Raw genomic sequence first — 24,586 nt, 5'->3', positions numbered from 1 at the left:
ATTTACGAGTTTACATCTGTGCAGGTCCAATGCACAGATCAGGACAAAGACAATCTGGCTGCCTATCATTGATTTGAACAGGTTGCTTGCATGGGTCTGCACAGCACACCCGTGCATCACTCTATGTGAATGAGGCCTTAGGAGGAAAGCTCAATCACATGACATGTTAAAGCCAATTGACAAGGTGTCCATCAATCATGGAATGTGCCATATTTTGCCAATGAGAGAGAAGTCATAGAAACTATATACATCAAAAACCAAAATTCTCTGACAAAAAAAGTAAACTTTAACAAATAAACTTACAGGAATATGTGTATCAAAGCGAGAAAGGAGGCCTTCTGGAAGCTAAAGTGGAAGTGCAGTGGTAGATGGAAAATCTTTATTCTTAACAAGTATGAGACACTTTCTGTTCTTTATTGACAAAAATACAAAAAAACGAGTTTGTATGCCCAGTAGACGGCTTCCTATTCAACACAATGATGTGAATACAGAACACAAGCACAATATACACTTCTACTTCTAATATAAGTAAAGCATTTTAAATGCCATTTAGAAACAAGAACTATTACACATATAGTACACCATTGTACTGCTAAGGCATTTACAAACATTTGGTGTTTTCTCTATCATAGAACATGTGAAAAATATGCAGGTTTTAATTTTTGTGATTAGCAGATGCCTTTTCAGTAGCAGTTGTGTGCACCTGCATGTGCTCATGGTACAAGTTTTTTTTTCAAACACAATACTTGTACATTACTCCTTTGATAAAACAGACCCATTGATTCCAAGTTCCCGAGTTATGAAAAACAATTACGCAGACCACAAAAGCCAAATGGTATTATCCAATTGCTGTAGTTTATTAACTCAATATATTGAACCCAGAAGACGCAACAACATTTGCTGGTTTAACTTGTACAAAGTGTTGCAGTCCATGCAAATAGAGCTACACGTAAATATACACATATTTATATATATTTTTTTACATTATTGGTTAGTTGGGTTTTTCTTAGATGTTCAAAAATTAAAAAAAAAAATATTGAAATCTAAACAGTAGTAACTAATCACTAGGTCATGGTGAGACATACAGTTTACGAATGCCACCTCATAGTAAATCACATTTATATGCATCTGGTCATGTCTGGCCTGAAAAGTATAAATGAAAATGTAGAAAGTAGATTTGTCATAGTTATGCCCTGGGCTACGGACTCATCTATGAAAGAATGTGGTTCAGCTTCAAAAAGACATAGGTGGCAAATAATGCGTTTACAGACAGATTTTTGTGTTGGCTTGTAAAGTTTGTATAAATGAAAACTCTGCATTTTTGTTCTGCCCTAGTAATACAGCGAGGATAATTACTATCCAATGATTTTGTAAGCTGCCATTTGTTGAATGATTGGTTGTCACATTGTTAGAAATTCTGCATATAGCCCTACAGAACAGACAGTGCACATTTCACATGGCCTTTCTGCTTCACTGGAACAAGGAAACAGGAAATTTTTATTCAGAGTAATGACATAGATGCAGCTATAAACCTATAAACACTGCCATCTACTGGTTGAAGAATATATCTCTACTGAACATTGATGTAGTTGTTGCACAGAATACATGAACACTGTATAACAACACACATCAGGGGTGTATTTACCACGAGGCAAACAAGGCATTTGCCTAGCGCAGCATTTTTCAGGGGGGGCAGCACCTCCCCCTGGAAGAAAGGATGAAAGAAGAGACATGTGTGTCATGGGAATCGGGTGGGATCCAAGAGAGGCTGTGGGCTGCTTGATGATGTATGCAGAGCCTGACTCTTGTTCCTGGGGATGTCTGGAGCTGTGAAGATGAGTGGCTTTCTCTCTGTTGCCGGGGGGGGGGGTTAGTGGAAGACTCTTCCGGGCAGGGGGAAGGAGTGTTGTTGGTCAATGTCAGGCTCTGTTCGCAGGAGGGGGGGAGTGGTTGGGGGGGGTGTAGCTGGCCAGCTAAGACCGGTCCTAGGTTGCTAATATAGTTCACATATATGTGTATACCAAACCCACCAATAACCTCAGTACAGTGTATATGTGCATATGTTAAAGCCAAAATCAGAATCATTGCTGTAATTTATGTCTGTGAATGTTATATGACATTTATATATTCATTGTGTTAGCAGAAGCAGAAAAGGAAAATATGCCTTTAAGAGTCAGTACAAAGTGAGCCAATCACAGCCATCCTCACACTGTACAGAGCCTTAACCAATCCCAGCCAGTTTCACATTTGTGCCTGTGTAAAACTCCCTGCCTGATTTTTCTAGAGTCACATGCTCACCAGACAGAAGAGGAAACAGACAAAGTTCCAGTCAGAGAAGCTCTATGGAAGCAGAGAAGGCCAAATAGGTATTTAATGCACTTGTGTTTTCCTCTGTTGTTTAACAGTGCAGGTAGATCTGTGTGTAAAATCTGTTGTATGTGTTTACTTGTAGTTCCACCAAAATATACAGAACGAAATAAGTTATCGATATAATCCACCGAATCAAGTCACTGTAATACGAAAGAAATAAGCCACTGTAAGATAAATGAAACAAGCCATTGTAAGCAGTGTTATTTGAAGAAGATTGAAGTTATTAAAGAAGTTAACTAAAGTATTCGGTGTGCTCTTTAAACCTACTGCATCCATAGAGCGGCATTGGAGGAATTACAGAGTAAAGGCAGTCTAATCAAAGAAACAGCAATTGCATAATTTTTCTAATGCCACAGCGCACAAGGCACTACATGGTGCTGTGCCTGCCACAGGGGGGTGGTGTTGGCCCATGTCTGTGGGGTACAGACAATTTGCCTAGGGCAGCACAAAACCTAAATACACCACTGACACACATACATTGTGATATTTTTATTTTCCCCATCATTAAAGTTGAACTAAAGACAGATAGCTAATACCTTAATACACAGATAACATGCATACAGTATATAAAAGGGGACTTATAAAAACTGGAGCAGCAGTTTTAATAAATCCCCCCCATACTGTTTTTTCACCACAGCATTTGTAATTCTAAGAATTCATGCCAGTTAAAGCTCAACTCCAGGATTGCAGGATGTGGACACCTCCTATAGTTGGAGGCAATACTTCCAGTGGTCAGGACCTCTCTCATAGGCTTCAAAGACAGGAGGGTTTAAGGGGCAGTGAGGGGACCAATGCCTAAGAAGTTAACAAGCAGGGAAAATTGCCCAGTCCCCAGGGCAGAAAATATGCTTGGCTCATAGTAGAAATTGTGATTGCTCCATTACACTGCAGGATGGCTTAGGAAGAAGTGTTTACAATCAAGACTGAGTAGTAAGGTAACTGATCCATCACAATGCACTATTTGAAGTATAACTAAAGGCAAAACTTTATTTTTGGACAAAGTGAAGATAGAGTAGAAGACCGGTTTAAATTACTACCTCCACCACCATTGGCTGTATTTACCCTCTCTCTGTTTGTCCTGTTCACCTTTGTCATCAAAAGTGAGAGCAATATAAAATATCAAAATTGGGTTGTCCCCAGAACATTAATAAAGGAGAAATCTTCCAATGGGGACACTTGTTCTTGTAACTTCAGTTAGACAATACAGCTTGGTCACCAACGTACCCCCAACGGAGTTAATACTTTACTTCTGCTCTCTCCTGTCAGCAAATTTCCAGCATACGTTTAGCAACACTATGCAATCTCTGTAATAATGTACAGTTCATAACATTATAATGTAATGTTCAAAAGACAGTATTTAACATCATCATAAATGTTTTGTGGTCCTCAGAACATATTGTTCCCTACAAGTGATACACAGAATTACATGTACATGACATATCTAGATTGCCTATTAACCAATTGTCTATTGCTGAATGAAAAACCATTCACATAGGACTGAAAGTGGGAATCTCCCAAATATTTTATTGATTTCTGTAAAACCTTTACCCCAAAAGGTTAAAAACTCTTTGCTGTAACTGCCTATAAAGTGTTAGCTGGAGTTTGGCTTTAATTTGTTAGAAAAATCCATCTAACTCTGCTAGTTTAACATTGCCTTCTCCCCAGATTGATAATGCTACAGTCCAAAAGGTGTCTACTACACTGTACTTCATTCAGAATGCAGACATCCTAAGAGAGGAAATGTGTTACTGGCTGGATCACCAGGTGAAATAAAGGGCAAAAGCCTAATTTAAAAAAAAAAAAAAATGCAGCCACATCTAAGGATTGATAACCTGGAATATATTATATTTTTGCTTTGGGGTTTAATACAGCTTTAAAGCTGATCTCCACCTTTCGATATACTTTACATAGTTCTTTTGACCAGCTTGGTCCATGTCATGTTTCACATGACCGTCATATTCCTTTAAGTGTTCTTTGTATTTTGTCTTTGCTCCTCCTTTTCCTTTGGTTTAGTTAATGCTGTATAGATAGCCCCACCCCTTTTGTTCATTTCCCAGTAATGTACTTCAGCTTCAAGCCTCATATCTTATGGAAGTAGATCACATTATGATCTTTTGACCTATCTGATGTTCACTGTTGTAAGATTCTCTCAGTTTATGGAATAAACTTCACAAGATCTACAAGGTGTTGTCTGGATCGAGTCACTGCCTGTGTTATTCAACTAAGATTGGAGTTATCGCTATCTCATCACAACTGTAAATTACAGAGATCACACTTTCAATGCTTAGATTGGAGAGACAGAACGGCCCACATGAATTATATCCCTCACTAACCTGTGAGGCCGCTGGATGTACTGTATAAACTATATGTAGCTATGACTACTTACCGCACTGTATTCCAGGTGCGAGCCAAGACTTCCAGTTTCATATCCGGAGCACAGTAGGGTCTATCACAGTGGCGCTGAGCCAGAGTAAGTGATGTATTCTATCAATGAGTGAGAAAGGCAGGCAGATGATGTAACAACCTCTGACTCAGCCAGAGGAAGCTTTGTATTCATTGATAGAATAGATCGCTTTCTCTGAATGGCTGAGTGCCTCTGTGATAGAAGGGAAGGGATCAAGAAGTCACTGCTATGGAAGGGGGGGGGGGGGGGGGGGGGAAGGTAGAGGACGCTACTGGGGAAAGTGCCAGGGCACAGGGGGGGTGTGGTAGTGTGGTAAAATCTTAATTCCCAGCCACTTGCTAGGAATTCAGTTCTTTTTTTAAATACATGACAATCCCATTTATTTTCCTCCTGCAGCAGCTGAAAGCCAGCATCTCCTCCTCTCCCTCTCACCAGCATGCAGCTGCTGCAGGAGGAAACTCCAGGGGATCAGTTCCAGAAAATGCCTGCCAGCTGACCCTTCTGTCCTTGATACTTTTTTTTTGTCCCCCCCCCCCCCCCCTTCAATAGGGCTCTTAAAATAAAAATTGTATTTTTATTTTTTACAATTGTATTTTATATTTTTTACAAACTACTGCCACTGCCCTACTGACGTGACACCTTTGATTTTTAAGGTAGGCCAAGTTTCAATTTTTATAGTGATATTTTTATTATATTTTTCTACACTGTCATAACTATTTAGTTAGGCCTTGCTATTTTTTTTTTTTTTTAAATGGCGCTGAACCCCAGTGATCTTTGATCTTTCATGTAGTTCAGGTAGATCTCCACCTCTCAAAGGTTGCCTACACCTGTTCTAGAGTAACGTAGCAAGGGGTCAAGCGGAACTAAAACTGAATTTGAGCACCACAAACTGAAAATTCTATTTACTAAAATTTTAAAATTAAACACAAACTCACCCATCCATTCATGTCTCCATGCGCTTTGTTTAAAAAAAAAAAAAAAAAAAAAATCATTATGTAAAACACCACCAAGCATTTCTAGCCATGGCCACAGGTTGCCACTGGAGTGCCTCTTTCACTCCTCCATGACGACATCACGGAGCTGGTTTGAGGATGCCCTACAGATGCTCAATAGGGTTTAGGTCTGGAGACATGCTTGGCCAATCCATCACCTTTACCCTCAGTTTTTGAGCAAGGCAGTGGTCATCTTGGAGGTGCGTTTGGGGTCATTATGTTGGAATACTGCCCTGTGGCCCAGTCTCCGAAGGGAGGAGATCATGCTCTGCTTCAGTATGTCACAGTACATGTTGGCATTCATGGTTCCCTCAATGAACTGTAGCTCCCCAGTACCGGCAGCACTCATGCAGTCCCAGACCATGACACTCCCACCACCATGCTTGACTGTAGGCCAGACACACTTGTCTTTGTACTCCTCACCTGGTTGCCACCACACACGCTTGATACCATCTCAACCAAATAAGTTTATCTTGGTCTCATCAGACCACAGGACATGGTTCCAGTAATCCATGTCCTTAGGCTGCTTGTCTTCAGTAAACGGTTTGCGGCCTTTCTTGTGCATCATCTTTAGAAGAGGCTTCTTTCTGGGATGACAGCCATACAGACCAATTTGATTCAGTGTTCGGCTTATGGTCTGAGCACTGACAGGCTGACCCCCCACCCCTTCAACCTTTGCAGTAATGTTGGCAGCACTCATACGTCTATTTTCCAAAGACATCCTCTGGATATGACACTGAGCACGTGCACTCAACTTCTTTGGTCGACCATGGCGAGGCCTGTTCTGAGTAGAACCTGTCCTGGTAAACCACTGCATGGCCTTGGCAATCATGCTGCAGCTCAGTTTCAGGGTCTTGGCAATCTTCTTATAGCCTAGGCCATATTTATGTAGAGCAACAATTTTTTTTTTCAGATCCTCAGAGTTCTTTACCATGAGGTGCCATGTTGAACTTCCAGTGAACAGTATGAGAGAGAGCGATAACACCAAATTTAACACACCTGCTCCTCATTCACACCTCATAACACTAACGAGTCACATGACACCAGGGAGGGTAAATGGCTAATTGGGCCCAATTTAGACATTTTCACTTAGGGGTGTAGTCACTTTTGTTGCCAGCAGTTTAGACATTAATGGCTGTGTGTTGAGTAATTTTGAGGGGACAGCAAATTTACACTGTTATGCCAGCTGTACACTCATTAATTTACATTGTAGCCAAGTGTCATTTCTTCAGTGTTGTCACATGAAAAGGTATAAAATATTTACAAAAATGTGAGGGGTGTACTCACTTCTGTGAGATACTGTGAGTTAGAGTATGTGTGCATTACAATACCTCCTCACTGCTGCATGCTTCAAGACACAGGAACACGCACCTGGGCTCTTCCCTCTAATTCAATTCACTCGTAATGAGCTTGTTTGTAAAACTATTTACAAGTGAAATGCATTATAAGGAGGAGTTCAGGCAGGCCTTACAGGTAAAATAAACTCTTAGTTGGGGTGTGGCCTCAATTTTTTTCTTAAACTGGAGGTTAAATAATCTATAATGTACAGCGCTCAGCAAACCTTTTAGCACTATATAAATACTGTATAATAATAAATTGGAGGAAAAGGCAATTCGTAGGATGCAGTCACATGTAAAGGGGACCTGACCTTTGTATATAGCGAGGCACTGTCTAGAACGATAGAGGATATAGGTGTCACCTAGGTTTCGCAACTAGGCTCCAGAGTTTTGTTTTCTCTGAGGCTCCAAGGTTTGTTTTCTCTAAATCTTGTCTTTTTCTGGGTCTTGGAGCCTAGGGTATTTGTAGAGCTTTTGGTGGAATTCCAAGGTGCACATCTTAACTGGTAGCCACACCTCATTATTAGCCTCATAGGTCTATAGGCCTTTATATATGTGAGCTGAATGAGGCTTAGCACTCTTGCTCTCTCTGCTGTGACAGCTTGCTGCAGGATGAAAAAGCCGACTGAACATAAAAAGGTTACAAAAGCTGCCTGTTTACTTTTGAGAACCCATTAGGGAGCACCCTGTTAGTCAGGAACTAATCTGAGTTTAGGTAGTAGCTCAAATAAGCAGATGTTTTGCTTGTTTTTTGAGCTATAGTCGTAAGGGTTAGCAAATCCTTTTATATAATAGCTCAGTTTATTTGCACTTTATAAGTATTCAACTGGATTGTGTTGGGCCATTACACATTTAAGATATAACCATCATTTTAAAATGTCTCTTAAGATATGGTCATAAATATTACTTTAATAACATGATAAAAATGGTTGTGTTACCTTGGGAATAGTTAACACGGTTTGATCTTTTCCAATGCCCGTCAATGTTTATGTGTCTACAGTGCTATACAAACACAGAAATGGCCCTGGGAATTAGGAAAAGAACTCCCAGAAAATGACTCAAACAAGTCACAGACACACACGTACCAAGAGCAGTTAAAATTGTCCAGTTTAGTCAGCTTTTTCCTGAAGCAGGTAACATGAAGAAATCAAACACTGTCTGTCCCATAGACATCAACCTGGTGATTAAAATTCATCATAACCTAGGAGAGTACAAGTATAATGTCTATGGGGAATTATATAAATTGTGCGTCCATGCACACTAATAAATGGCAGCTCATCTGTAAGATGGAAAAATTGCACACTAAGTGTTCTTTAGTCTTTGCTGTACATTATTTGCCTTTCTTCATCTTTGCTGTCTTCTCTTTTCTTTTCTTCACGTGTTTTGGGACCTTGGTTTTCCTCTTTTCTCTCTGTGCTTCTTTCACTTGTTTTTTCCTTTCCTATTGAAAAGAGGAACATTGCATAAATCAAGCAGCATGTGGATCCATTAAAAGCTACAGGGAGCCACACAAGAATTCACACAAACAAGATTAAGAAAGGAGAGGCTTCATGTGACAAAACAGAATATGAATGGAAACAAAGTAGATGCTTCAGCAGTTAAAGAAAGCAACAGGCAAAAAAGGCTGGGACAGTTGCCAGTTGTTCTAAACATGTGTCACACGTGAATTTAGGCTGGCCAAAGACTGAGCCAATTTCTTTCCTGCAACCAGGATTCCCCCGTAAACACAGTGTTAACATGGGAATCCCTCCCATGGAGCCATCTTGTTCTCCCAGCAGAGAAGGGACGGGAGGGGGCTTAGCTGTCACCGTCAAAAGAACACAGTGATTATTGCTAGTGTGTATACCTGCTGCTAGCAATAATTGCATGTAAAATCCGGCAGGCTGGTTGTACCCAAGTTGATCGATCACTTGGGTACATTCAGCCTGCCCATACATGGTTGGAATCTCTGCCACTTCCCGCTGAACCAGCTGAGATTCGAACCATCTATGGCCGGCTTTACTCTTGGGATATTATAGTAAACATAATACAGCTTGTTTCATGGTATTTGTAAGAAAAAAATTTAATAAACATAAAAATTACAATTTGCAGACCTAAGCAAAAAAGTTACTATTGCACAATTCAAAGTAGCAATAAAGCAAAATACTAGAGTGTTCATGTGTTGTCTTCCATATCCTATTGTTTTCTTCTGCTTTAAAAACTATACCATGTCTGCAGCATAGGCACAATATGTTTTCTTGTCTCTGTATCACTTGCCCCTTTATTGTTTTTACCCTTTCTCCTCCACTTACATTAACCACTTGAGCCCCAGAGGATTTACCCCCCTTAATGACCAGGCTTTTTTTGCTGTTTGGCGCTGCACTAATTCAAATGATAATTGCGCGGTCATGCAATGCTGTACCCAAACAAATTTACGTCCTTTTTTTCACACAAATAGAGCTTTCTTTTGGTGGTATTTGATCACCTGTGCGCTTTTTATTTTTTGCGCTATAAACAAAAAAACCACGAAAATTTTGAAAAAAAACAATATTTTCTACTTTCAGCTATAAAAAATATATCGTAAACTCAAAGTTAGTCATAAATTTAAGCCAAAATGTATTCTGCTACATGTTTTTGGTAAAAAAAATCCCGTGCATTAGCGGGCAAACTGGCGCTATCTAGGAGAGGCGCTAACACTATCGGAAGTCACCAGTGACACTAATACAGTGATCAGTAAAAATCTGTTCACTGTAATCAATGACACTGGTGACAGGGCAGTGAAGGGGTTAACTGGGGGATGGGGGGGGGGGGGGGGGGGGAGGGCGCGATCAAGGGGTTAAATGGGATTTCTGGTGCACTAGCGGGCAAACTGGCGCTATCTGGGAGGGGCACTAACACTATCGGAAGTCGCCAGCGACACTGATACAGTGATCAGTAAAAATCTGTTCACTGATCAATGACACTGGTGACAGGGCAGTGAAGGGGTCAACTCGGGGGGGGGGGGCGATCAAGGGGTTAGACAGGATTATTGGTGTATTAGCAGGCAATCTGGCGCTATCTAGGAGGGGCGCTAACACTATCGGAAGTTCCCAGCGACACTGATACAGTGATCAGTAAAAATTGGTTCACTGATCAGTGACACTGGTGACAGGGCAGTGAAGGGGTTAACTGGGGGGGGGCGATCAAGGGGTTAAACAGGATTACTGGTGTACTGGCGGGCAAACTGGCCCTATCTGGGAGGGGCGCTAACACTATCGGAAGTCGCCAGCGACACTGATGCAGTGATCAGTAAAAATTGGTTCACTGATCAGTGACACTGGTGACAGGGCAGTGAAGGGGTTAACTGGGGGGGGGGGGCGATCAAGGGGTTAAACGGGATTACTGGTGTACTGGCGGGCAAACTGGCGCTATCTGGGAGGGGCGCTAACTATCGGAAGTCGCCAGCGACACTGATACAGTGATCAGTAAAAATTGGTTCACTGATCAGTGACACTGGTGACAGGGCAGTGAAGGGGTTAACTGGAGGGGGGGGCGATCAAGGGGTTAAACGGGATTACTGGTGTACTGGCGGGCAATCTGGCGCTATCTGGGAGGGGCGCTAACTCTATCGGAAGTCGCCAGCGACACTGATCAGTAAAAATCGCTTCACTGATCAGTGACACTGGTGACAGGGCAGTGAAGGGTTAACTGGGGGGGGGGGGGGCGATCAGGGGGTTAAATGTGTCCTAGAGTGTTCTAACTGTAGTGTAGTGCTTGTGTACTCACTTTTTGGATGTCTTCTTCTCTGTCTGGAATGGAATGTGTCCAGGCAGAGAAGAATGACATCATATCCTGCCCTGTGTATTTGTCAACACAGGACAGGATAGGACAGGGACCGATCATGTGATTTCAGCCAGAAATCACTGGCTGAAATCTAATGATTGATCCCTCCTGGATCGAGTCAGATCACCCGCGGGTCGGCGGGAGCGCACGCGCGCCCCCTGCCGGCGAAAGTGTCGGGAGCGCGGAACCCGTTTTTAAACGTGGTTTTGCGCTCCACTGCTGCCCTGCACACGTATATACACAGTGGCAGGGCGGCAAGCGGTTAAAATGTGTTAATAGCACAAACTTTGTTTTGCAATTTACTCTAAACCAGACCTGTAGGGAGAGGATGATCAAAACTGACTTTCTTGCTAAAATACGACTTATAAACTGCAGACATAAGATCACACATTTCAGAGTCATCGTGTAGATCACTAAGAGACCTGAGTGAGGCAGAACATTAGGACTGATAGCACCGATACAATTTCTGGGCTCCAATAATGGCAGTCACAAGATAATTTTGAACATGATTTGTTTGATAAAACTGTATCATAAGAAGAACTCAGGCACTCACTTTTTTATCCGTCTCTAGGTCAGGCGTTTGATCTTTCCGGTGAACTTCTTCTTCAGAGTCTGAAGCAGACTCATCTCCACTATGACCATCTGAATCAGAGTCTTCCTGCTGCCCATGATCAGTGCTCTGCAGCAGAGCTGGTATCTGCACACACATAATGGGGACCTTACAAATGTTCTACATGCAGCCACTACTCAACACTGAGCTACAATATTTTTACCCATTTAATAGATTTTTCTTATCCACAATAACAGTTTAATGGCAAAATAAATGTCTTGTCTGTTTATTTTTGTTTAATGAAAATATCTGCTTTATACAACACAGGGATCACTATAGAGAAGACATGGGCGGTTTAACAAGTGAGGACTCAAGCTGTAAATTAAGCCAACTGCTGAGGCGATCAAACATACCTGCATTGCATTTAACAATTGGCTTAAAAACCCATGAACACAAAGACAAACCAGGTAAAACACACACTTACAAACATATAATAAAACAAACATCTATTAATATAGATTGTCATGTTCATTGTTTAGATCAGCAATGGGCAAACTACGGCCCGCGGGCCGTATACGGCCCGGCGGACCTTTTAATCCGGCCCGCGGAGCTAGGCTCCCGCAAGGCCAGTGGTCGGCAAGCCGCGGCTCTTTACAAATTTAGATGCGGCTCTCCTGTGTGCCGGGCGCCCGCTCCCCTCCCTCCTCTCCCCTCCTCTCCTCTCGGATGGCCGCCCCCCCTCTCGGATGGCCGCCCCCCTCCCTCCTCTCGGACGTCAGGACTCTGCAGCTGTCAGGATGTAGGCGGGGCAGCCAGGATGTAGGCGGGGCAGCGTGACGAACTCCTCTCACAGTCCTCCCTGAAGACCAGAACGGCGCGGGAATACGAGAGGAACGCGCGGACCAAAGGTAAGTGAATTGACACAGGGGGGGGGACTTACTATATGGGGGACTTACTATATGGGGGATGAATTACTATAGGGGGGACTTACTATATGGGGAATGAATTACTATATGGGGGACTTACTATATGGGGAATGAATTACTATATGGGGGACTTACTATATGGGGAATTAATTACTATATGGAGGACTTACTATATGGGGAATGAATTACTATATGGGGGACTTACTATATGGGGAATGAATTACTATATGGGGGACTTACTATATGGGGAATGAATTACTATATGGAGGACTTACTATATGGGGAATGAATTACTATATGGAGGACTTACTATATGGGGGATGAATTACTATATGGGGGATGAATTAATATGGGGGATGAATTAATATGGGGGATGAATTAATATGGGGGATGAATTAATATGGGGGATGAATTACTATGTGGGGGATGAATTACTATGTGGGGGATGAATTACTATATGGGGGATGAATTACTATGGGGGATGAATTACTATAGGGGGGATGAATTACTATGGGGGACGAATTACTATATGGGGGACGAATTACTATATGGGGGACGAATTACTATATGGGGGATGAATTACTATGGGGGATGAATTACTATATGGGGGATGAATTACTATATGGGGGATGAATTACTATATGGGGGATGAATTACTATATGGGGGATTAATTACTATGGGGGATTAATTACTATGCTTACTATGGGGGAATATTACTATACTTACTATGGATGACACATACACATCATTCATCTACTCTTGGTCCGGCCCCCGGGTCCAATATATGAACCCATTGCGGCCCTCAAGTCAAAAAGTTTGCCCACCCCTGGTTTAGATGGTACATAAAACTATCTTTACAATGATGAAAACATTTCCCAGTATTTAAATAGCAATAGTGTTAGTTATAGCAGCACAATCCTGTCTTGCTTGGCCCCAAACCTATATTAGATTCAATTTATACAGTTCTACTTTAGTTCACAAGGAGCCAAGAGGAACACAACATAGAAAAACAATTATCAGTTCAATTGAAGGGGCCTAAGGCCCCGTTTACATGGGTCGGATCCAGTTTTGCTCAGCATGGAATCTGTCCGCTGATCCCCTGCTGATCTGAGCAAGGCGGCCAGATGACAGGACCATGTCCGCTCCACCCAGGAAGAGCAGACACGCTCTATGGGCAGTCAGATGTAAACAAACCAGACGTCCATTTACATCCAACTGCCCTCCGATCTAGCCATACGGAGGGAAACAGATCCACTTCCGTTTGCTTTTGCCAGATCAGAGGTAGCCGAGTGTAAACAGACACAAGTCTGTTTACATTCAACTGCCCATAGAGGTGAATGGATAGTCCAATTGAGTCTGTCTGAAAAATGGACAGGCGGGCTTGTTTGGACAACTCGTGATCTGCTTAGGTGTGGCAGACTTTACAGACAACTTGACTGATAACTGTAAATCAATTCCCATAAACACATTTTTTACCATTTCAGCACCCGACAAGTCCTTCTTTAGGCCAGTGACAGTCTGATAGAGAATCTAAAAAGAAATAAAAATAGAGCTGCTTATTTATATACACTTGCATCTTGGTACAGGAAACCTTAACTTTGCCAAAATCAGTCAACTGATCAGTATCACCAATTGTTTGGATAACATTTTACTCTAATAACCTTTTGAGAGGGATGGTGGATATCCTATTTTGCAGCAGGGAGGAAAGTAAACAGAAGAAAAGCACAGACCAGTCAAACAGCACTGTCACATGGGAGCAAGGAGAAAGTCAGCAGTCCTGTGTAGGATCAAAGTTCTGACCTTTTTCCCTGGTGGCCAGAAGAAGCATCAGCAGGGGAGAATAAAGATGTTAAGTGTGAGCAACTAGTGGGGCCACCATTAAACCTCGCTTAAGCCATATATGTGCAAAAAAAAGATGGGGGGGGGGGGGTTGTACAGATTTGACTCTCAAAATATTTTGAGCTTATTCACACCATGTGCAGAAACATGCGTATTTCTAACATAGGTCTCTACAAAGGCACAAAGAAAAAACAATTGTCGTGTGAGTTTTTTCCTCTGCAGACATTTCAAACAAATTGTCTGCAAGGGCACAAATAAAACAATTGTTCTCTATGTGCCCTGTTCACACCACTATGTTGAGGTCATATGCTTTTTTTCTGCATAGAAATAAAACTCACATGATACCAGTTTTGTGTTGTGAATTGGGTACATAGAGACATTGTTTTAGTGTCCTTGCAGAAACAGGTTCAGAAAGACTCACATCTCTGCACATGGTATGAATGAGGCCCTAAAGTGGACCTGTTGTATTACCCTGCATGAACAAAGCACAGGTTTGCTAACTTCCTGGCAAGTAAAGTTTCAGGCTTGGAAAAAAATACATAAAAGCTGAATAAGGCAGAATTATAAACACTTTTGAAGTAACCTCTACAGTTTTAATACCTTCAAACTAGTTGACTTTTGAAAAACTCAAAACATAAAAAGGCTTAATTTAAAATATTAACTTTCCTACTAATGGTTAATCATTGTGTGCTTCAATGAAACACTGAAGTCGAGTCAACAAAGTAATCAGCACCACACAATTTCAGAACACTTCAAGCCTAAAATTCCCATTTTACTTATTGTTCCCTTGCATGATGCTACTGTAAGTACTGAGGGAAAACACATTTGTTCCCCTTAACAGTTACCAGCCAACACTGTGTGCGGGTGCAAGCTGTGAAATCCAGCTGTCACTGACAGCTTTGATCCCAGGGGTTTCTGATCATCTGATCGTGTGATCATGTCAGCTATGACAGTGATTGCATGCAGGCTGAAATCTTAATCTTCCCCCCCAATAAAAAGAAAAAAAACTTTCAGCCTGCAGATGAGACTGAAACCTGTTGATAGCAGTGTGCATCTGTTTAATACTGTGATTGTCAAATATAATAACAGTTATTAAAAAACATAATACACCTATATACACATATATTTGTCAATTTATTTTATTTTTTTTTTTTCCAAAAAAAACGTTTTATTGAAGTATGAAAGGTAAACAAATGATAGACAGATACGGATCGCAGTCCGTGCAAAATTTCTCGTACGTTCTCCCGTAACGCAGACGGGATCAAGACAATATATTAATTTGTAGAACATCAGAGGACGGAGTTCCACAGTAAGGCAAAAGTGATAGACGTAACCATAGTAATACTGACAGCAGCAAGTACTTTAGATAATTATGTTATACACTAGGCTCTATGTAAGGAGAGTACACATAAGCGGATTCTGAAGTGGTCGACAAAAGTATCCTCACAAGGCATCTATGACATATATTTCCATCTCTAAAAAATGTGGGCTACTGTTGTAGAATATTGTTACATCTGTATAGCTATGAGTGTTCCGTACCTAATGAGAATAATAGCTAATTAGATTATGAGAAAAGCGGGTGTAAATGTGAGAAGGAAAAGAAAAGAAAGAGAGGAGCGTGGGGATGGAGGAAGAATATGAGATGAGATATCAAAATGAGGTGGGAGGAGACCCACATGACAAATAGAAGGGGGGAATGGGGAGAGAGAGAGGGAGAGAAGAGGGAGAAAAGAAAAAAAACAAAAAAAAAACAAAACAAAAAAACAACAGGGGGGGGGGGGGGGGGGAAGTGGTTGGATGATGAGGTTCATATTTAAATAAGCACAACCAAACCAGTTACATCTATTAGTAACAGCCTGGCTGTATCTAATTCCATCTTTTTAATTAGCGATATAATTCAGTGAATGACCGTTAATGGAGTTATTGCCGAGGTGAAAGTTCTAGAGGCCTTCTGTGTCTCCAAGTCTTTCTCGTTCAATCCTTCAGCAAGCCAAGGTAAGTATCAGTAGATTGGAAATGGGTCCAACAAGCCCAAGTCTTCCTGAATCGCTCGGGGTGATCCTTTGCCACTGAGATCAGTTCCTCCATTTCAGCAATCCTCTGGATCCTAAGAATCCACTCTCGTACGGTGGGAATATAGGCTGATCGCCAATGAACAGGGATACACTGCTTTGCCGCATTTAACATGTGTAATGCAAGGGACTTACGGTAAATCCTCACCGGAAGAGAGGAGTGATGGAGTAGACATTGTGCTGGTGTAAAGTCTAGGGTGTAAGTGGTTACTTGTCTAATGGTGTCCAAAACTTTTCTCCAGAAGGGCTGTAGCAGCAGGCATTCCCACCATATATGGAGAAGAGTACCTTTTGCCTGGGAGCATCGCCAGCATAAATCTGGCACTTTAGGATCAAATTTATGAATCACAGATGGAACTCTGTACCATCTGGAAAAAACTTTGTAGTTGCTTTCTTGTGTAGAAACACATATGGAACCTTTATGCATGTGATCGTAAATGTGGTTCCATTCCTCAGGTGAGATGGAAATATCTAGATCATGCTGCCAGGCTGCACAGGCCTTCAGTGAGTGAGATGTATTGGAACTTTCCAATAGGGAATATAATTTGGATATTACATGCCTCTGTGGGAGATCTGTAAAGCAGAGTTTTTCGAAAGCTGTAAGTGGTCTTGAATAATCCTTTAGATGTGGGGAGTTACGTAGAAAATGGTGGATTTGTCTATACATCCAAGGCGTTAAGGTAAGGGCTGGCCACGCCTTTGTAATGTCTTCTCTAGATCGGAGCTTAGAATCTTTGAGAAATTGACGTACTGTTAGGTTATCTTCCCGTTTATACCCAGCGAGAAAGGTCGTAGACATCCCTGGAATAAAGTCCGGGTTCAATTTGATCGGAGTGAAAGGGCTCGGAGAGGAAGAAAGTACTTTTTCCTGAAATACTTGCGCGCTACATCGTAAAGTAGGACCTATAAGTGGGTGCATCCGAAATTCAGAAGGGACATGGGCGGTTTTCAGCCATGGGGAGGTGGAAAGTGGTATCTTTGAAAAATCAGCCTCCAAACCGACCCAGATCTTACGAATGCGATTCGTGGTCCAGTCTACTAATCTGGCTAGGTGGCAAGACCTGTAGTAACGAGAAATATCCGGTAATCCAATCCCTCCATTCTTCTTGGGCATAGTGAGTTGGGTGAAGCTGATTCTTGGGCGTTTATTATACCAAAGAAAAGAGGAGCAGAGCGTTTTATATGATTGAAAGAATGAATTTGGTAATTGAATGGGTATTGTTTGTAGTAAATATAATATTCTGGGGAGCACGTTCATCTTAAGTATAGCTGCTCTACCAAACCAAGAGAACCAAGGTTTATTCCACGTCTGAAGGTCTTTGGAAATGTTACGCAAGAGGGGTAGAAAATTTGTTGCATATAGTTCGGTAAGATGGGAGGGTAGTTGGATACCTAAATAAGTGATAGTTTCTCGTTGCCAGGTAAAGGGAAAATTCGATGTCGCTTGTTTAACCACCTCCGGTTTTAATGATACATTAAGCGCTTGGGATTTAGAAAAGTTAATTTTGAAGTTAGCCAAATACTGAAATAATTTGAAATCCTGTAACAAATTAGGTATCGTGATATGAGGATCTGTCAGGAAAAGCAGTATGTCGTCAGCAAAGGCTGCCACTTTATGCGTTTTGCCATTGATCACAATCCCTTTAATGTTGGCATTATCTTTAATGCAATTCAATAAGGGTTCCAGTGTAAGAATGAATAAGAGAGGTGACAGTGGGCATCCCTGTCTGGTCCCGTTGCTGATCAGAAAAGAGTCTGATAGGTGTCCGTTCACTCGCACTCGCGCTGTGGGGGCTTTATATAGAGACATAATATAGGTCAAAAAGCGCAAAGGCAGTCCAATGCCAATCAAAACTGCCTCTAGGTAATCCCAAGCTAGTCTGTCAAATGCCTTCTCGGCATCTAAAGAGAGAAAGAATCCGGACTGTTGATTTTGGGTTAACCAATGATGTATATTTATGGCCCTTATTGTGTTATCTCTGGCTTCTCTTCCCGGAACAAAACCCACCTGATCCGGAGATACGATGGAGTCTATAACATGTAGCAGACGATTAGCCAAAATCTTGGCAAAGATCTTCAGGTCAACATTCAATAGGGAAATAGGTCGGTAGTTCGCTGGGGACGTGTGATCCTTATTCTCTTTGGGTATAACTGTAATGTGAGCCTCGGAAAGATTGCGCATGGACTGCCCCGGAGTGTTTAATGAATTGAAAGCCTGGAGAAATGGGAGTGCTAATACGTCAAGAAAAGATTTGTAATAAGAATTAATAAAACCGTCAGGTCCTGGACTTTTACCAGGTTTCAACTGCGTAATAGCTTGTTGTAGTTCCGCTAACGTCAGAGCACTCTCTAATTCTTTTGCTTGCGATCTAGAGATCGGTTTAGGAAGATATTGTGTGAGGAATGACTGTATAATGACCTCACGTGGCCTAGTATCCGCTGCTGGTTTGGACGGTAGGGATAAATTATATAAATTAAAGTAATACTCCTCAAATTCCGCCGCAATATCCGACGGTGTTTTCAGTATGCGTCTATTTTTGGAATGAAGCTGATATACGTGCCGAGCAGCCTTTTTGGATTGTAAAGCCCGAGCAAGAAATTTGCCACTCTTATTTCCATGTTCGTAGAAAAGTTTTTGTTGAAGAATAAAATTACGTTTAGATTTCTTTTCCACTACCTCGCTGAGTTGTTTACGTGCTTGCTCCAGCTCATTAAAAGATCTTATTGCCATAGATCGTTTATGGGAGCACTCAAGTGTGCGGACTTTGTGCAATAATGCGTTGAATGATGCTTGCGCCATACGTTTTCGCTCAGACGAGATAGATATTAGAATTCCACGTATCACACATTTGTGCGCCTCCCACCGTACGAGAGGGGATGTGTCCGAGGATGCATTTTCTTGAAAGTAGTTCGTCAAAGAACTACGGATCTGAGGAATAACTGATGCGTCCGTTAGGAGAAATGGGTCCAGTCTCCATATTTTGGAAGTACTTGGTGTATCCAGGAATTGCAAAGTGATCATAATCGGGTGATGGTCTGAAAGGATCTTCGGTTCGATCGAGGCTGACTTCAAGGCGTATAAATCTTGTTGCGAAAGAAAGAAATAATCAATTCTGGAATGGCGTTTGTGAGGCGCAGAGTAAAAGGTGTAATCTTTGTCCGAAGGGTGCAAAGTACGCCAAGCATCATGTAGGAGAAGGTCTTTCAATTCAATTTTAATTTGCTTAAGTGCTTGGAACGGGGTGGATGAGACCCCCGAAGATGTATCTTCCAATGGGTTCAATGCTACATTAAAGTCGCCGCCTAGAATCACAATACCCGATTGAAATGTAGCAAGTAACTTAGCTATGTTACGAAAAAATCCTACTTGTGCTGTATTGGGACTATAAATGTTGACCAAGGTAAGTGGTTTATTAAAGAGGGTGCCTTTAAGAAAAAGGAATCTTCCCTCAGGATCCTCGAGCGATTCAGAAAGTTCAAACGGAAGAGTCTTGGAAAGTAAAATGGATACCCCCTTGGCTTTCACCTCCGCATTAACCGAATGGTATGCCGTGGGATAATGAACATTGGAGAATCTAGGGACTTGGTCTGCTCGGAAATGAGTTTCTTGGATAAAGAGCACATCAGCACGAAGGCTTTTCATGTAGGTAAGAAGTTGCGAGCGTTTTTCAGGTACGTTTAGGCCCCTCGCGTTAAGAGAGGCCACGGAAAGTGTGCGAATTGACCGATTCGATGTGTGGTTGTTCGTCATTGTGTAATCTACCCAAAAGGGTTGCTTAAGGGCAATATGTGTACCAGAAGAGTATCACGCGGGTAGGGAAAGAAGAGAAAGAGAAAAAAAAAAAAAAAAAAAAAGGGGGGGGGGGGGCAGAGGGGGGCAGGGGTGATGAAAAGGGGAGTAAAGAATAGTATAAAGACTGGAAAGAGACTAATATGAAGTAACAGAAAAGTTAAAATAGAGACGGAATCATACAGGAAAGATTCAAGAGATTTGAAGAAGAAGAAAGGGAGTGTTAGGTGTATGCCCCATAAACCCAAATGTATGTATGAGGCTATTTCCCTTCCACTTCCTTTAAAGATTATATTCCAGAGGTAGAATAGACCAGCTACTCTATCTCATAGTACAGCTCCCAAGAATTGGTTATTTGCAAAATGTTATCTGGGAGTCTGAAATTAGAGTCGGAGGGTATTCAAACCCAGAGACGGCCGATTTTGATAAAATACAGAATAATCTGAAAGAGGCCTAACTCTCCTGAGTAAAAGGTGTAGAGGGGAAGTAATCTAACATGAGGTGTCCTTGACACATAAACGTAGGTGGGAAATGGCTCATTGAAGACGAGAGATAAATAATGTGTAGCAGGGGGTGGATAAAGGCTAGAGTATTATATGCCAAAGCATATTGAGCAAAATGGTGTATGCATCCACTTGGACCATATCAAAGCTCAAGAACAGTGAAGTGTAACTATAGGAGTGGTATTGAATGTGTACCAGAGAGGAAAAAAAAAAAAAAAAAAAAAAAAAAAAAAACAAGTTATGAGTGTACTACCTGTGAATTTGGACAGATACTGAGAAAGTACAAATCACTTGCGCATAGCTTAAATTAACTGTAAATATGTTATTTTATCACAGGTAAAACATAATGCAATCTATAATCTGTCTTTTCCGTGAAGATGTTGTAAACCAAGCCAAAAAAAACAATCAAGTCAACTAACGAGAGATTTCCATAAGCCATCTCAATTGCGAATAAAGAAGTCTACTTCACATGAAACATTACATGACAGTAGCAACAATATCACTTATGAGTAAACTTGCGTGTAGGCTTCAGAGCAAACCTCTATTTAAACCGTATGCTAGAGACAATAGAAATATGAGACCCAATCCGGGGATGTAATATATCGCTGAACACCCCGTTGCTTACCGAACAGATACAGGATGGTGGGGGGGAAGTGTCCAAAAATCCGTGGCCCAAAATGATCCCTTTACTGATCAGAGCAGCGAAATTTTTGGGGCCAAACTAGACCTGACCACGGAATAGACTGTTAACGTAAATATCAAATATGACGGTCCCAACTCCCATAGCTGAGATACCACCCTAATCATATCTAAGTAGAAGGTATGTAATAAGCCAGGGCCCAAAATGCATATTGAGGCATTTCCAATTGCTATGCAGTACGCAAACCATTTAAGGAGAGCGATGGGGATGTGCGAGAATACTATTAAAATATTGTTTACAATGATCAAACTAAAAGATAAGGGTCAGAGAAATTTATGTATAACGGTACATGAAGGTGGTCCGGAGTCCCAGGAATCCAGATCACAGCATCATGTCTTAGTATACAGTAGGAGCGAAATACGCTTCTCCGTGCAATATTAAGCCATATGGGCTGCTATCCTTTGTCAATACAGTAACTATATGTGTAGAGGCTAGGCCCAAGGCAAATCAGTTTATAGAGAGATAGACATGACAGAGAACTTTCAAAGACCATAATATTAAGATGCAAATAGTAGGAACAGAAAGACTCTCCAACCACCTGTAACATGCTCTCAATATAGTGGGATCCAGAGAGGCAGGCCGCAGCCCAAACAAGGGCTTAGCCCGCGTCTCTGGATCCCAACCGCGTCTTTCGCTCCTATATCCGACAGGGTTCATCATGTGTTATGTTGGGCCTTTACTTACCACGTTAGTAAATTGTAGTACTGGTAGGGATATTCACAAGAATATCAGTAGGGTTGTCCTGACCTAGCTCAGCAATATCACAACCGAGGGTACAACAACAATTATATGCCAGCAAGACAAATATATATCACTGAGAAATAATATACGTAAAAGTTTTAACAACGTGATGCGATACACATACCCTTAAGTCCAGACTTCAGGTATACCAGAGAAGTTAGATAGGACATATAACAGAACCTAGAATACAAAGAGAGGCGCAGACTCGATCCACTAGGGGAGTAGTCTCGAAGTGCAGGGTTGCTTATCCCCCTTCGCCTTAGTAAATGGTAACGGGGAGAAGTTATTCATGGCGCGCCTTGCGGTGTGCAGGTGATGCTGGTAGACTGTCTCCAGTAATAAGCCTCCTACCAACCGGGGAAGTTGAGGCTTGATGTGTTAACTTGCGTCGTCTGTCTCCGCTCGAGGGGCCAGTAGATTGTGCTTCCATAGGGCCTTCATCTGGCTGCGATTGTAGAAAAGGTTCAGTGGACCAATTTGGAATATCAGGTAATGGGATACTCAAGATTTCACAGAATGGTGCAAGATCCTCCGGAAACCTCATGAGAGCTGATCTCCCCAAATGTGTTGCAGAGAGACCAAACGGGAACTTCCAACGGTAGGCGATACCTTTAGAGCGAAGTAGATCTAGTAAAGGGCGTAGGTCTTTCCTGCGTTGTAGAGTAAGATGGGAAAGATCTTGGAATAGTTTAATTTCGGAATCCTGATACAACAAGCGTTGTTTATCTCGAGCTCTGCGTAATATGTCCTCTTTAAGTCGGAAGTCGACTAGACAGCAAACTATATCTCTCGGTGGGTCAGAATCTCTGCCTTTAGGACGCAAAGCCCTGTGGAGGCGTTCAAACTCAATTGGAGATTCATGTGGTCTTTCTAATAGATCATTAAAGATGGAGAGAAGAGCTTGGGTAAGGTGACTAGGCTCAATTGCTTCTGGTACACCGCGCACCCTTAAATTGTGTCTTCTTCCCCTATTATCCAAATCTTCGATGTGACGATCGAGTTCTCTTAGGTGCATGGTGTGTGTGTCAACCTGCTTACGCATATCATGGATAGCAAGGCCTTGCAAATTAACTTTATCTTCTACCAAGTCCAGCCTATAGGCTACTGCCTGTAAGTCAATGTGTAGCTCAGCTATTGCCGCGGAAAGAGACTCTTTGATATCCGACGCAACTGCTTTCAAGTCCCCTATGGTGAGGTGAGCAGGTTCAGAACGACCCGCTGCGGCAGCTGCCGCCAAGCTCAAAGGCTGAGAAGAGGACTCCTTTGCAGGCGAATGCAATGGGGAGGCAAGGGCGGATGAATCTGCGTGATCCGGAGTGTGAGATCGAAATAATTCCGGAATGCTGCGATTAGCCGGACCACCTGTACGGCGAGGGGATCTGGAGCGAGGAGTGACAGCCTTCTTATCTGCTTTCCCCATGTCGGCGGCGAGTCTTGATTCTGATTGCGTAGCCCCACCTACGTGTGTCAAGGCTCAAGGAATTATATTACCATTTTCTCTGGGGTCAGACTGTGTCCCCCAAAACTGGAAAGTGAAAATAGGGATAGATAGTGGAAAACAAGCCCTAAGTTGTACTGTACGTCTCCGCGTGCTTGAGATTAAAGGCGAGACAAGGAAGACACTTATTTTGCTGTGGAAATGCAGTGACTATCGCTGCCTTCCCTGTATAAGAATCTGTGGGTGATGTAACAACCGTAGGCCTAATCTCAGCACAGCTGCCTTCTTTATGGGCTGTAGCAAGGTCTCCGCAATAAGCCTGTGTTCCCTGGGTTTGTGTGGGGGATGTCTCGATGGACCCTGGAATGCTGGTAGTTGTCTGAGGGATGAGTTATGTGAGCTTGGCAAGTGATCCTCCTTAGGGTGTGATTGCAGCCAGCCTGTGTAGGGTGGGAAAGGTCCTGGGCCCACTAGGCCGCACTAATCCTCGCCACCCCTGTATCCCAAATGGGGGGGAGGGAAGGTGATCAGGATGCTCCTCCAGGACGTCCTGACAGGCACGGAGGGATGACAGGCAGCAGACCACAGAACGAGCGGGAGGGGGGGTTATCAGTCCTCCCCCTTCCTGATCCTGCACCCACCGTCACACCACCGCTGACCGGCCCGTCGCGCGCCAGAGGGCTCCGCGGCTCCACTCGGCCGCAACAGGCCGCACCAGATCGCCACCCCAGAACGGCTCGGAGGGATGACAGGCAGCAGACCACAGACCACAGAACGAGCGGGAAGAGGGGTTATCAGTCCTCCCCCTACCAGATCCTGCACCCACTGTCACACCACCGCTGACCGGCCCGTCATGCGCCAAAGGGCTCCGCGGCTCCACTCGGCCGCAACAGGCCGCACCAAATCGCCACCCCAGGACGGCTCCAAAAGTGCCTCCGGCTGCCCGGCCGCAATGTAGCAGGGACGGGTGAGTAACCCGCTCGACCCTACCCTCTTATACGACCTGGATGCCAGTGGATTACAGCGCGAGCCGCCGGAGCTCCAGGTCATGCGACTTGTCCGGTCGCCATCTTGGACACGCCCCCTTCAATTTAAATCAATGCATACTGACTGCTATGTTTG

At 42.7% G+C, this 24,586-nt stretch overlaps 1 protein-coding gene across 1 annotated transcript in view; it reads right to left on the bottom strand.

Annotated features, from left to right (window-relative positions):
* Window positions 1–8,197: 8,197 nt before the first annotated feature.
* Window positions 8,198–24,586, bottom strand: part of RIOK1 (RIO kinase 1) — a 72,127-nt gene continuing 55,738 nt past the window's right edge. The window contains exons 15-17 of the mRNA XM_089660796.1: window positions 13,858–13,911; window positions 11,458–11,601; window positions 8,198–8,544 (exon numbers count right to left, since the gene is read on the bottom strand). Of these exons, the coding sequence (XP_089516922.1) occupies window positions 8,434–8,544; window positions 11,458–11,601; window positions 13,858–13,911 (309 nt within the window). The 3' untranslated portion in view covers window positions 8,198–8,433. The remainder of the gene's footprint in view (window positions 8,545–11,457; window positions 11,602–13,857; window positions 13,912–24,586) is intronic.

Source organism: Staurois parvus, unplaced genomic scaffold (assembly GCF_062004578.1).
Source record: "Staurois parvus isolate SC_StPar_1 unplaced genomic scaffold, SC_StPar_1.0 ptg001275l, whole genome shotgun sequence".
NCBI lineage: Eukaryota > Metazoa > Chordata > Amphibia > Anura > Ranidae > Staurois > Staurois parvus.
This window is presented reverse-complemented; position numbering and strand designations above follow the sequence as displayed.